We start from the raw sequence: 12831 nt of genomic DNA on the forward strand, positions 1-12831 counted from the left end.
CCTATCCCCATAACCCAGTAACCCCACCCAACACTAAGGGCAATTTTGGACACTAAGGGCAATTTATCATGGCCAATCCACCTAATCTGCACATCTTTGGACTGTGGGAGGAAAGACTTGCTCATCTATTGAGATGATGACCAAGAGGGTGGGAATTATGCTGAATTACACGGGAAGGTAGTGTTTTGAAAGAGCTGCTGCGACAACAATGTGTAGTCTTCATGTTTTTTGGTCTTGTTGGTTACCAGTTTAAAAGAGTGCTCTCTCTTTTGTTTCCCGCAGCCCAGGTTACAACGTGGAATTCTTCAGGCAGTTTACGCTAGTGATGAATGCTCTGGATAACAGGGGTAAGGATTTCTGGTGCTCGTGACTTTGCTGGTTTCAAACAAGAGTAATGAATGGTTGATGAACTCAGACAAGGGTAATAGATAGCACATGGATTTGGCAGGAAGCATTGGCAATTTACTTCCTGGACTATGCTGTGGCCACACACGTGATAAAATTATTAATGCATTAAATCTACTGCTGCAGAAAGTGGAGGCTGTCCGGCCACTAGACCATTGGATCGTGACTAATCTGTACCCAAGCTCCATTTACCCGTCTGTGATCCCTATTCCTTGATAACCTTATTTAATAAAAATCTATTCACCTCAATTATGGGAATTTCTATTGATCCACAGATTTTCAGGACTCCATGGAAAAGGTATTTCCGGATGTCACTCATGAAATGGCCTGGCTCTAATTTTAAGATTGTGTCTCTTTGTTCTTGATTTCCCCCACCATTCTTTCTTTGTATTTCTACTTTATCAAATCGTAGAATCAAACAGCACGGGAGGAGGCACCCATCGTCCGTCACCATCTCTTCAAAAGTGCTATCCAATTAATCCCACTGCCTCACATTTTTTTAACAGAAGTAGTACGAGCAGGAGTGAACCATCTGTCATTCAGTGAGATCACGGCTGATTTTCAACGTCAACTCTACTTTCCTATCTGACCCCTATATTCCTTCATTCCCTTACAGCCGTAAAATCACATCAATCTCAATCTTGGATATACTCTAACCAAGCGGCCGCAACTCTCCGGGCTGGAAAATCCCACAGATTCACAACTTGCGAAGTGAAGACCCCCTAAATGCCCACCCAGGGTCCGTAGATTGTGACCTCCCCCCTACTCTAGAACGTCCAACTGCATAAACAGTGCTTCTCCATAGTCCTGCAAAGCTTCCCCCTTATAAACGCCTCAACCAGATTTCCCCACCCCTTGCTCCATTTTAAACACAAAGGGTGACGAGCTTCTTTATGCAGCCCCATCTTCTGTAATAAGGAAAATGTTACTTGGCCTCAATGCAGTGGCACCGAGAGCACTCCTGCTGCAGGACCTGGGTGAGACCAATTGATCAGGAACCAAGATCAAACTTTGGACCTTCCAGATCCTCATGGCTCAGCGCACCACTATCCTAACAAATCAGCTATTAGAGAAATAAACATTGGGCATTGGGATCAGAAAAGACCTGAATCAAGCAGCTTTCAGGAACGGTTGTGCTGGAAATGGAATGTTGGGAATGGTGAAATCAGTGCAGCCACTTTCTGTGGGCAGTGTGACAATTCCTCACTTGAAGAAGTTCCTTACATGACTAGTCTGCAAGGCCACCAGCTGGCTTTCCGCAGAGAGCAACACTTCAAAACTCAAGGTCGTTGCATTTAAAGGAGCAGGGAATGAGTGGGGAGAGGAAAATCGCAGTGTAAATGTATAATCGGCAATAACCTGCTGTGTGCACTGGCACAGAATGGCACAGCCGTCTCTATTGCACGAGAACCACTTTATGTGGAACGGTTCCGAATTCTTCCTCCTCTAACTCGGGAGTGCTGTACTGGTCCAGTACAGTCTGTACTGGTCACAACTCTCATAACTAAAATTAAGTACGTGGTACTTTTTGGAAGGGTACATTTTGTTTAGATTTTGTGCAGTTGCTTTAATGAACAGCAATTGCTGCTTCGTGGTCGATTGAGTTTACAGATCCCTAATGTTGCTTCTATTCGATCTATTGTATTTTTCAGCTGCCCGTAACCACGTGAATAGAATGTGTTTAGCTGCTGACATTCCTCTTATAGAGAGTGGGACTGCAGGATATCTTGGTCAAGTCACTGTCATCAAAAAGGTAATGAATATTATTTATCCTGCAATGACTGGTTTTTAGTTTAATAAGTACCATCCCAACCATACCAATTTTCTGTACTTGAATGGTTGCTAAATTTTCTAATGACAGAGGTAGGAAATTAAGTTCTGAAGAAGACATAAGGGGGCTACAGGAAGACATAGATAGGTTATGTGAGGAGGCAAGGATCTGGCAAATGGAGTATAACGTGGGCAAATTTTGGCAGGAAGAATAAAAAATATGCTTATTATCTGAATGGTGGGAAATTGCAGAGCTCCGAGGTGCAGAGGGATCTGGGTGTCCTGGTGCATGAACCGTGAAAGGTTACACAGGTACAGCAAGTAATTAGGAAAGCAAATAGATTGCACATTCTCCCTGTATCTGCGTGGGTCTCACCCCCCACAAACCCAAAGATGTGCCAGGTGGGTGGATTGGCCACGCCAAGTTGCTCCTTAATTGGAAAAAAGAAGAATTGGGTACTCTAAATTTATTTTAAAAAAGGAAAACTCATAGAATATTATTATTGTGAGGAAATTGATATACAATTAAGGAGGTAGTGCTTCAGTTTTAAAGGCATTGGTGAGACCACATCTGGAGTATTGTGTACAATATTGGTCTCCTTATTTAAAGAAGGATATAAATGCATTGGAAGCAGTTCAGAGAAGGTTTACTGAACTAATCCTTGGACTCGGTGGGTTGCCTTATGAGAATGGTTTGGATAGGCTAGGCTTGTATCTGCTGCAGTTTAGAAGAGTAAGAGGGGACTTGATTTAAACATACACAATCCTGAGGGGTGTTGACATGGTGGGTGTGGAGAGGATGTTTCCTCTTAAGGGAGAATCTTGAACAAGGGGTCACTGTTTAAAAATAAGGGGTCGCCCATTTATGACGGATGAGAAGAAAAACATTTCTATGGGTTGTTAATCTTTGGAACACCTTTGCTCAAAAGGCAGTGGAAGCAAAGCCTTTGTTTTCAAGGCAAAACTAGATCGTTTCTGGATAAACAAGAGGGGGTGATGAATATAAGAAATTTTCGTACATTGTAGTCTGCATTTTTGCAGTGATATTAAATCCAAGGTTCGAATGCTTACGGACAGTATGTTTGCTAGAGCTCTGATTAAAAGCGAGGTAATCAGTGATTTTTGTAAGGGAAATGTGTTGCTGATAGATATTAAAAGCCATTTTACCTGTTAGCAGATAGAGCTAATGTAATGTAACTGCTTGTGTTATTGCATGCAAATTTTCTCACAGTGAAGACCATTTCAGTGAGAGACTGGGACCTGTCCTGATGCCGCTGAAAGTAAAATTGTCTTTTTGCAGGGAGTAACGGAATGCTACGAGTGCCAGCCCAAACCATCACAAAAAACATTTCCAGGTTGCACAATCCGAAACACTCCTTCAGAGCCAATCCACTGTATCGTTTGGGCAAAGTACCTCTTCAAGTAAGGAGCTAGAGCAGTTGTGATGAAACGCCAGTGACCTAAAATATTAACTCTGATTCTCTCTCCAGATGCTGCCTGACCTGCAGAGTATTTCCAGACTTTGTATGTATTGCAGAGAAGCGTGTGCCAGTCTGCATGTGTATGTGCGAATCCATTGAAGTGTTTCGGACCTTGTGTGTCTCAAGAACTAATTTACCTCCAATCAGATTTCCTCTTGCACTAGCGGAATAACTTTTTATCAAAGTTACAAGTGAAGTCCTGTTGAACTGTGCCAAAGGTGGACTATCATTCCTTGCCCTTCCAACTTGTCTGCAGTATTTGACACAGTTGGCTGCCCCATTCACCTCCATCACCGTGCCACTGTGGTCCAGCTGGATGGGGCAGCGCTCGCCTGGTTCCGTTCTTATTTAACAAATCAATGCTGGAGTATCGCCTGTAATGTCTTATCTTCCCGCGCCCTCGCAATTACCACTGGTGATCCCCAAGGATCTATTCTTGGTCCTTCCTATTTCTCAACTACATGCACCCATATGGCAACATAATCAGAAAACACATTTGTTTTCACATATAATAATCTTTATTATTGTCACAACTAGGCTTACATTAACACTGCAATGAAAAATGAAATAAAATGAAAATCGCTTATTGCCACAAGTAGGCTTCAAATGAAGTTACTGTGAAAAGCCCCTCGTCGCCACATTCCGGCACCTGTTCAGGGAGGTTGGTACGGAAATTGAACCGTGCTGCTGGCCTGCCTTAGTCTGCTTTAAAAGCCAGCTATTTAGCCCTGTGCTAAACCAGCCCCTGATGAAGTTACTGTGAAAATCTCCCGGGCACCATACTCCGGCGCCTGCTCGGGTACACTGAGGGAGAATTCAGAATGTCCAATTCACCGAACAAGCACGTCTTGCGGGAGGAAACCGGAGCACCCGGAGGAAACCCACGCAGACACGGGGAGAACGTGCAGACTCCGCACAGACAGAAGCCAGGAATCGAACCTGGGACCCTGATGCTGTGAAGCAACAGCGCTAACCACTGCTATCGTGCCACCATCACGACTTCTCTTGATTTCCCCCATTGTCACTAAATTACCAGTCTGCTTTTCCAACATCCACTACTGGATGAGCAGAAATTCATCCAATTAAATATTGGGAAGACAAAGTCATTGTTTTGGGCCCAAGCTCCAAACTGCATTGCACTTCTGCTGACTCCATTCAACATCCTGGTACCTGTCTGAGTTTGAACCAGACTTTGCAACCTCGATGCCATATTTCTGAGCACATGTCTGAAGCATCACTAAGTATGTTCATTTCCACTTGGTAATATTGCCTGACTTCACCACTGGCTCAGGGCATCTGCTGCTGAAACCCTCATCCACGCCTTTGCCAACTTTGGACTTGACATGTTCGAATGCCCTTCTGGCTGGTCTCCCAAATTCCACCCTCCAAAGGTTTGAGGTTATACAAAACTCTACAGTCTGCTTCCTTATTCACACACAATCCCATTCACCCCTCACCCCTGTGCTTTCTGACGTATCTTGGCTGGCTGTCAAGCAAAACCTTAAATGTTTTGGAATTAAATGTTTGTGGGAGGGGGAGCAATCAAGCAGCTGCCTTGTTCTGGATGGTGTTGAGCTTCTTGAGTGTTGTTGGAGCTGCTCTCATCCAGGCAAGTGGAGAGTATTCCATTACACTCCTGACATGTGCCTTGTAGATGGTGGACAGGCTTTGGGAGGTCAGGAGGTGAGCTCCTCGCCGTCGGATTCCTAGCCTTTGACCTGCCCTGGTAGGTACAGTATTAATGTGACTAGTCCAGTTCAGTTTCTGATCATTGGACCCCCCTGGATGCTGATTGTGAGGATTCAGCGATGGTAATGCCATTGAATGTCAAAGGGATGATGGGGTCTGGAATGCGCTGCCTGGAAATATGGTGGAGGCAGGTTCAGTCGATGCATTCAAGAGGGTGTTAGCTGACCACTTGAGTAGAAACAATGTGCAGGGACACGGGGAAAATGCAGGGAATGGCACTCAGCCACGATGCTCATTTGGTGAGCTGCTGCAGGTACAATGGACCCAATGGCTTCCTGGGCCGGGCCGTAGCAACTGAGATTTAAAACTGCATCTTTGACTGAACATACGGATTAGGAGGCCCTTCAGCCCCTCGAGCATCTTACTCTGCCATTCAATAAGGTGGTGGCTGATTTGATTGTGGCCTCAGCTCCACACTTCCGCCTACCTAAGGTAGAACCTATCTGCCTTTCCTTAAAATATTCATTGACCTTGCCTCCACCATTTTCTGGGGAAGAGAGTTCCATCGACTCGAAGACCTGTTAACCATCTCCCTCATGTGGCTCAGTATCAAATTTTAATCTATAACACTCCTGAGCGGGCCTTTGGGATATTTTATACTTCAATAGCACGATATACATACAAGTTGTTTCTGAAATGTGTCAGTGTGTTTGCGCATCGGGCTCATTTTGAACCAGGTTAGGGATTGAACCCCTTCACTGCTCTGAGGATCGAGTGGGCATTTGGTACTTGCTGAATCGCTGTACTGGGAGGCAACAGGGGCACAATCGGCCACTGGCTTTCTCTGTTGTAATGATTCCATGGACTTAGCCCAGCAGATTTTCCCAATGCAGTGATGAATTTTTAAATTTAAGGTATTAACGGTAGAGGCCCCATTCACAGCTTGTTTGTGGTCGCCTCGTGACTATGGTCTTACATAGAACATAGAAAAATACAGCACAGAACAGGCCCTTCGGCCCACGATGTTGTGCCGAACCTTTGTCCTAGATTAATCATAGAATTTACAGTGCAGAAGGAGGCCGTTCGGCCCATCGAGTCTGCACCGGCTCTTGGAAAGAGCACCCTACCCAAGGTCAACACCTACACCCTATCCCCATAACCCAGTAACCCCACCCAACGCTAAGTGCAATTTTGGACACAAGGGCAATTTATCATGGCCAGTCCACCTAACCTGCACATCTTTGGACTGTGGGAGGAAACCGGAGCACCCGGAGGAAACCCACGCACACACGGGGAGGATGTGCAGACTCCGCAGACAGTGACCCAAGCCGGAATCGAACTTGGGACCCTGGAGCTGTGAAGCAATTGTGCTATCTACAATGCTACCGTGCTGCCCTTAAGAACAAATTAATCTACACTAGATCATTCTACCATAATCCATGTACCTATCGAATAGCCGCTTGAAGGTCCCTAATGTTTCCGACTCTTGCACTCGGAACTCCGAGCTTGCGAATTCAGACCTCCTCATGGCAAGTTGGGAAATTAAATTCAGTAACTTTCTGGGCTGGCACCAGACAAGATGAAAAGTAACTTGGTTGAATTGGTGTAGAAATCCAGCAAGTTCACGAATGTCTCTCAAAAAGGGGAACCTGGGTCCTCGCCTGATCAGACCTGCAAATGATGTCAGTCCCCACACCACACGTTTGACTTTGTGATCACAGGGCAATGAGGATTGAGCAATAAATGTGGACAGAGCAAAATTATTTAAAAAGATATTTACGTTGTGTTTCAGTGTGGCCTTAAAAGGTGAGTGAGCCATTGGAACTCTGCTGTAGGAATGACCTAATGGGATTTCATATGTTGAATATATTTGGATCATTAAGAAGCCCACTTTTGCTGATGCTAATTCCCTTCCCCACCCTCCCTCCACCTACAAAGCTGTCTGCTCTCGTCCCATTCCCTTGCTGGTTATTTCTAGAAATAATTTGCTTTTAATTTTTTTTATTCGTTGTGGGGAATGTGGCTGGGCCAACATTTATTGTCCATGAACTGAGTGGCCATTTCCGAGGGCATTTAAGAGTCAACCATTTTGCTGTGGGTCTGGAGTCATGTGTAGGCCAGGTTTCCTTCCCTAAAGGTCATGGTCATCATTAGACTTTTAATTCCAGATTTTTATTGAATTCAAAGTTCACCATCTGCCAGGATGGGACTCGAACCTGGGTCCCCAGAGCATTACCCTGGGTCTCTGAATTACTATCCACTGACAATACCACTGTTCCACCACCTCCCCATAATGTTCTGCTTGGCAATGTTATTGGGAAATGATTTGATCGATTGGGGTTGTGTACAGCAGGAGCAAAGAATTGCCCTATCAGAATGCGCCTGTCAGGCCAGGTAACCATCCAGAGTGTTTATGCTTGCTGTTCTCTCTGCAGCCAGTTGTTTGGAGAGGAAGATGCAGACCAGGAAGTATCGCCCGACACGGCTGACCCAGAGGCTGCCTGTAAGTACAAGACTGAACCTCGGGTATCTTCCCCTGAATTCGACCCACAATAAACCGGCCTCCCATGCCTGCGTGGGTTTCCTCCCACAAGTCCCGAAAGACGTGCTGTTAGGTGATTTGGACATTCTCAGTTCTTCCTCTGTGTACCCGAACAGGCGCCGGAATGTGGCAACTAGGAGCTTTGCGCAGGTGACACGAAAATTGGTGATGTGGGAAATAGTGAGGAGTAAAGCCTTGGATTACAGGATGATGACGGGCTGGTCAGATGGACAGTACAGTGGCTAATGGAATTTAACCCTGGAAAGTGAAAGATGATGCATTGTGGGAGAATTAACAAGGCAAGGAAAAAACAATGAACAGTGGGACTCTAGGAAGTACAGCGGACCAGAGGGTACATGTTCAATAATCCCTGAAGGCAGCAGGACAGGTAAATAAGGTGGTTAAGAAGGCATATGGGGTTTCATGGGTGTTATTCATTATGCACTTTCGAGAATTGGATCACATAGAACATTAGGGGGGTTGGGGAGAGCAGCCTGTGTGTGTTAATGGTGACTATGGGTGACTCCTGATTCCTTTTTGTCATTTGTTTATGTTAGCATGCGGACTAATGTTTCGGGGTTTGGTGGGCAATGGGATCGTTGTTATAGTATTGGGGGTTGACATTACATTCGGTACTGATTATTGTTTATTGTTGGTGGGTGTAAATTTGGGAGAAAATGTGAAAAAGGAGAATAAAAAATATTTTTAATAAAAGAAGGCATATGGGGTGGTTCCCTTCATTAGCCAAGGCATAGATTAAAAGAGTAGGGAGGTTATGGAGCTGTATCAAATGTTCGTTAGGCCACAGCTGGAGTACTGTGTGCAGTGCTGGTCGCCACACTATAGGAAGGATGTGATTGCACTGGAGAGGCTGCAGAGAAGATTCATTGAGATATTGCTTGGGTTGGAGCGTTTTAGCTACGAAGGGCAGCATGGTGGCACAGTGGTTAGCACTGCCGCCTCACAGCTCCAGGGTCTCCTTCTGCACTGTAAATTCCATGAAGAGGGGCTGGTTAGGCTGGGGTTGTTTTCCTTGGAGCAGATAAGGCTGAGGGGGGACTTCATTGAAGTGTACAAAATTGAGGTATATAGATGGGGGTAGATGGAAGAAACCTTTCCCCTGAGCAGAAGGGTCAGGAACCAGGGGGCATAGATTTACGGTAAGGGGCAGGAGATTTTGAGGGGAAACCATTTCACCAAGAGGGTGGTTGGGATCTGCAACTTGCTGCCTGAAAGGGGGGTAGAGGTGGAACCCTCACACAAAAAGAAGCATTTAGATGAACCCTTGAAACGCCAAAGCATACAAGACTACTGACTAAGTGCTGGGAAATGGCATTAGAATAGAAAGATGTTTGATGGCCAGCACAGAAACAATGGGCCAAAGGGTCTCTTTCAGTGCTGTAAAACTCTGAAAAGTGGCTGAGTGGAGCCAGGCTATAGAAAATGTCGCACGTAGCAAGAGTCTAAAACTCGGAGTCAAATATAAGACAGTTCATGATAAAAATCAATCAATCAAGAAATTTGGATGGGATTTCACTCAGAGTGCTGGGAATGCGGAACTTGCTACCACATGAAGTGGCTGAGGTGACTAATGTGGATGCTTTTAATGAGAAGCAAGTTAAATATGGAGAAGGGGATGAATATGTCGATAGTGAGATGAAGCAGGGTGGAAAGAAGCCCACATGGAGCAGGAACTGACATAGGCCAGTTAGATCACTTGCCTTGTTCCTGTGAATTTAATTTCCTGTTTTTGCTGACATGTTGGTAGATTTCTCCAGTTTACTATTTTTTGTAATTGGACCAATGGGTGGGCTGCTTAATCAAACAATTGAGGCTTCTGCTCCACAGACCATCCCGCTTTAGTGTTTTCACATTGAGACACATATATTGTTCCACGGGTGCCCAGTATATCACCAGGTGATTGTTACTCTTGTTTGAACTTAGCTTAGTTCTTCTTCCATCAGAGCCATCACAACCAGGACAGACCTGCCCTCACCCATGCATTCGCACTGTGCGACCTTGAAAGTTCTCGTGAATGCATGCAGTTTCCAGTGAGGTCACTGGATGGAGATCGAGGGAGCCTAAATGATTCTCCCACTACCCATTCTCTACCGCTCCCCCAGTCCCTCGTCCAGCGATGCTCAGTGTGATTGTTTCACCTCCACCATTGGGATCAAATAACCCTTCAGAGTGTGGGCTGGGATCCTGTGTCTTCTAATCTGTGTGACTTGTTAGGTGAACGCAAGAACCATCATGATTCTGTGTGGGTATTCATTCTCCTTTTTCTTGCCTGACTGAGATGTGTAATTCGGAGAAACTGCCAATGTAAAGCCTTGTCCAGTACATTGGTCATCCTATGGACTGCGCCACCTGTTAAGAAACTGTACCAACAGTTTCACTATGCAAGGAGGTGCCAAAGTAAGCGTTTAGAGGCATGGCAGCAACGATGAGAGATTTCAGTTGTGTGGATAGGCTGGAGAATCGGGAATTCTGAAAGCAGAGGAAGTTGAACAGATATTTATTAGAAGTGAGTTATGATCTGGAATGCATTGCCTGAAAGAATGGTTGGTGGAAGCAGATTAAATAGTAACAGGAGTGGGTCTAATTGATTTGCTCTTTCACAGAGACAGGACAGGTATGTTGAGTTGAATAACCTCCACGGCTGTTTGACTCTATGACTATTCCCTTCACTGTCCAGCTGCAGATTTGTGTGTGTTGCATTTGGGACCCCGGGTGGCGTTATTCATCAGAATTGGGCATGGGATTTCTTTCTGTGGATTGATTCCAGTGGGCCTGTAACCTCTGCAGTTTAGAAGAATGGGAGGGGTTGGTGTGGTTGTCATTGAAGCGTGTAAAATTCGAGTCGATGTTTGATAAGGTAGGTGGTGGAGTGCCTACATCTCGGGGCCTCGGACTAAGTGGTTGACCACTTTGGACTGAGATGCGATATTTATTCACTCAAAAGGGTTGTGAATCTTTAGAATTTTCTATCCCACAGGGTTATGGATGCTTAATGGTTGAATATGTTGGAATCGATAGATTTTTAGTGACTAATGGAATCACGGGATATCAGGGTGGGGGAATGGAGTGGAGACAAAAGTTCAGACATGATCGTATTGGAGGAGATCTTAAATGGGGGTACAGTAACCTACTGATCTGGAGACATGAGTTCATGGGGGCTGGTTTAGCTCAGTGGGCTAGACAGCTGCTTTGCGATGCAGAACAAGGCCAGCAGCGCGGGTTCAATTCCTGTACCAGCTGATAATTCTGAATTCTCCCTCTGTGTACCCGAACAGGCGCTGGAATGTAGCGACCAGGGGCTTTTCACAGTAACTTCATTGCAGTGTTAATGTAAGCCTACTTGTGGCAATAAAGGTTTTTTTTTCTAAATCCCACCACAGCAACTAGGAAATTTAAATTCGGCTAATTGAATTTATCAGTAATGGTAACCATGAAACTATCAAACTGTAGGGCTGGCGGAGTGGCCGCAGTGGTTAGCTCTGCTGCCTCACGGCGCCGAGGTCCTGGGTTCGATCCCGGCTCTGGGTCACTGTCCGTGTGGAGTTTGCACATTCTCCCTGTGTTTCGTGGGTTTCACCCCCACAATCCGAGGATGTGCAGGGTCGGTGCATTGACCACGCTAAATTGCCCCTGAATTGGAAAAAATGGAATTGGGTGTTCTAAATTTATTTTTAAACATGAAACTATCAAATTGATTTAAAAGCCCATCAGATTCACTGATGCCCTTTCGGGTGGCAATTTGCCATTTTTACCCCGTTTAGCTTATATGTGACTCAGGCACATAGCAATGTAGTCAACTCTTGATTGCCTGAGCAATCCGCTCAGTTGTATTCAAGAGCGAGGCTCGTCACCACCTCCTTGAGGACAATGGGGTGGGCAATAACTTCTGGCTCTCCTGAAGATATCCACATTCCGTGAATTAAAGTTTTTTTTAAAAAGGATCGTGGAACAGGCTTGAGGGACTGTGAAGTCAATCCTATTTCTTATCTGCTTGCATGTCTAAGCGTATTTCCAAATTGCTTGTTGGCAGGGGAGCTGTCGGACGCCGCAGCAAGGGCAGGAGCTTCTAATGAGGATGGTGGCATCAAACGTATATCCACAAAGGACTGGGCCCGATCCACTGGGTATGACCCAGTTAAAATATTCAACAAGGTACATGCAGTGATACGTTTGCAGTGATACGTCCAGTGAGACTTTTGCAGCCAATGAACAGTCAGGAGCAGGCGTAGAAGATGTAACATGTTTGAGTGCCAGTGGTAATGTATTAGTCTGTGAGGGTGGAGTTTGTGCCTCAGAACCCGTTATAACCTCAAACGCAGCTTTCTAAATGTTTAGCAACGTGGGAATTGCTAGCTGTTACAGGGCCAAGCTTTCTGAGTGCTGTCTAGTCGATTTACTCGGAGTCCCCAGCGATCTCGCTCCTGCCGTTCTGATGAGGGCAGCACGGTAGCCTTGTGGATAGCACAATTGCTTCACAGCTCCAGGGTCCCAGGTTCGATTCCGGCTTGGGTCACTGTCTGTGCGGAGTCTGCACATCCTCCCCGTGTGTGCGTGGGTTTCCTCCGGGTGCTCCGGTTTCCTCCCACAGTCCAAAGATGTGCGGGTTAGGTGGATTGGCCATGATAAATTGCCCTTAGTCCAAAATTGCCCTTAGTGTTGGGTGGGGTTACTGGGTTATGGGGATAGGGTGGGGGTGATGACCTTGAGTAGGGTGCTCTTTCCAAGAGCCGGTGCAGACTCGATGGGCCGAATGGCCTCCTTCTGCACTGTAAATTCTATGATGTGAGCATATAACTATAGCTCAGCTGAACCAAGAGGCGAGTGGTCTGATGGAGGTGCTCAAAATCAGACGTTTCTGTAAATGTAGGAAACTTTCAACCAGTCTGAGAGTCTGTACTTACAGCACATGCATTCACAATTCTC

At 45.6% G+C, this 12831-nt stretch overlaps 1 protein-coding gene across 1 annotated transcript in view; it reads left to right on the forward strand.

The window, feature by feature from the left end:
• The window catches only part of uba2 (ubiquitin-like modifier activating enzyme 2), an 88823-nt gene that overhangs the window by 8694 nt on the left and 67298 nt on the right, over window positions 1-12831 (forward strand). Inside the window, exons 4-8 of the mRNA XM_072517781.1 lie at window positions 283-347; window positions 2058-2158; window positions 3476-3597; window positions 7781-7848; window positions 11939-12060. Coding sequence (XP_072373882.1) covers window positions 283-347; window positions 2058-2158; window positions 3476-3597; window positions 7781-7848; window positions 11939-12060 — 478 coding nt within the window. The remainder of the gene's footprint in view (window positions 1-282; window positions 348-2057; window positions 2159-3475; window positions 3598-7780; window positions 7849-11938; window positions 12061-12831) is intronic.

The sequence above is a fragment of the Scyliorhinus torazame genome, chromosome 10, assembly GCF_047496885.1.
Source record: "Scyliorhinus torazame isolate Kashiwa2021f chromosome 10, sScyTor2.1, whole genome shotgun sequence".
Taxonomy (NCBI): domain Eukaryota; kingdom Metazoa; phylum Chordata; class Chondrichthyes; order Carcharhiniformes; family Scyliorhinidae; genus Scyliorhinus; species Scyliorhinus torazame.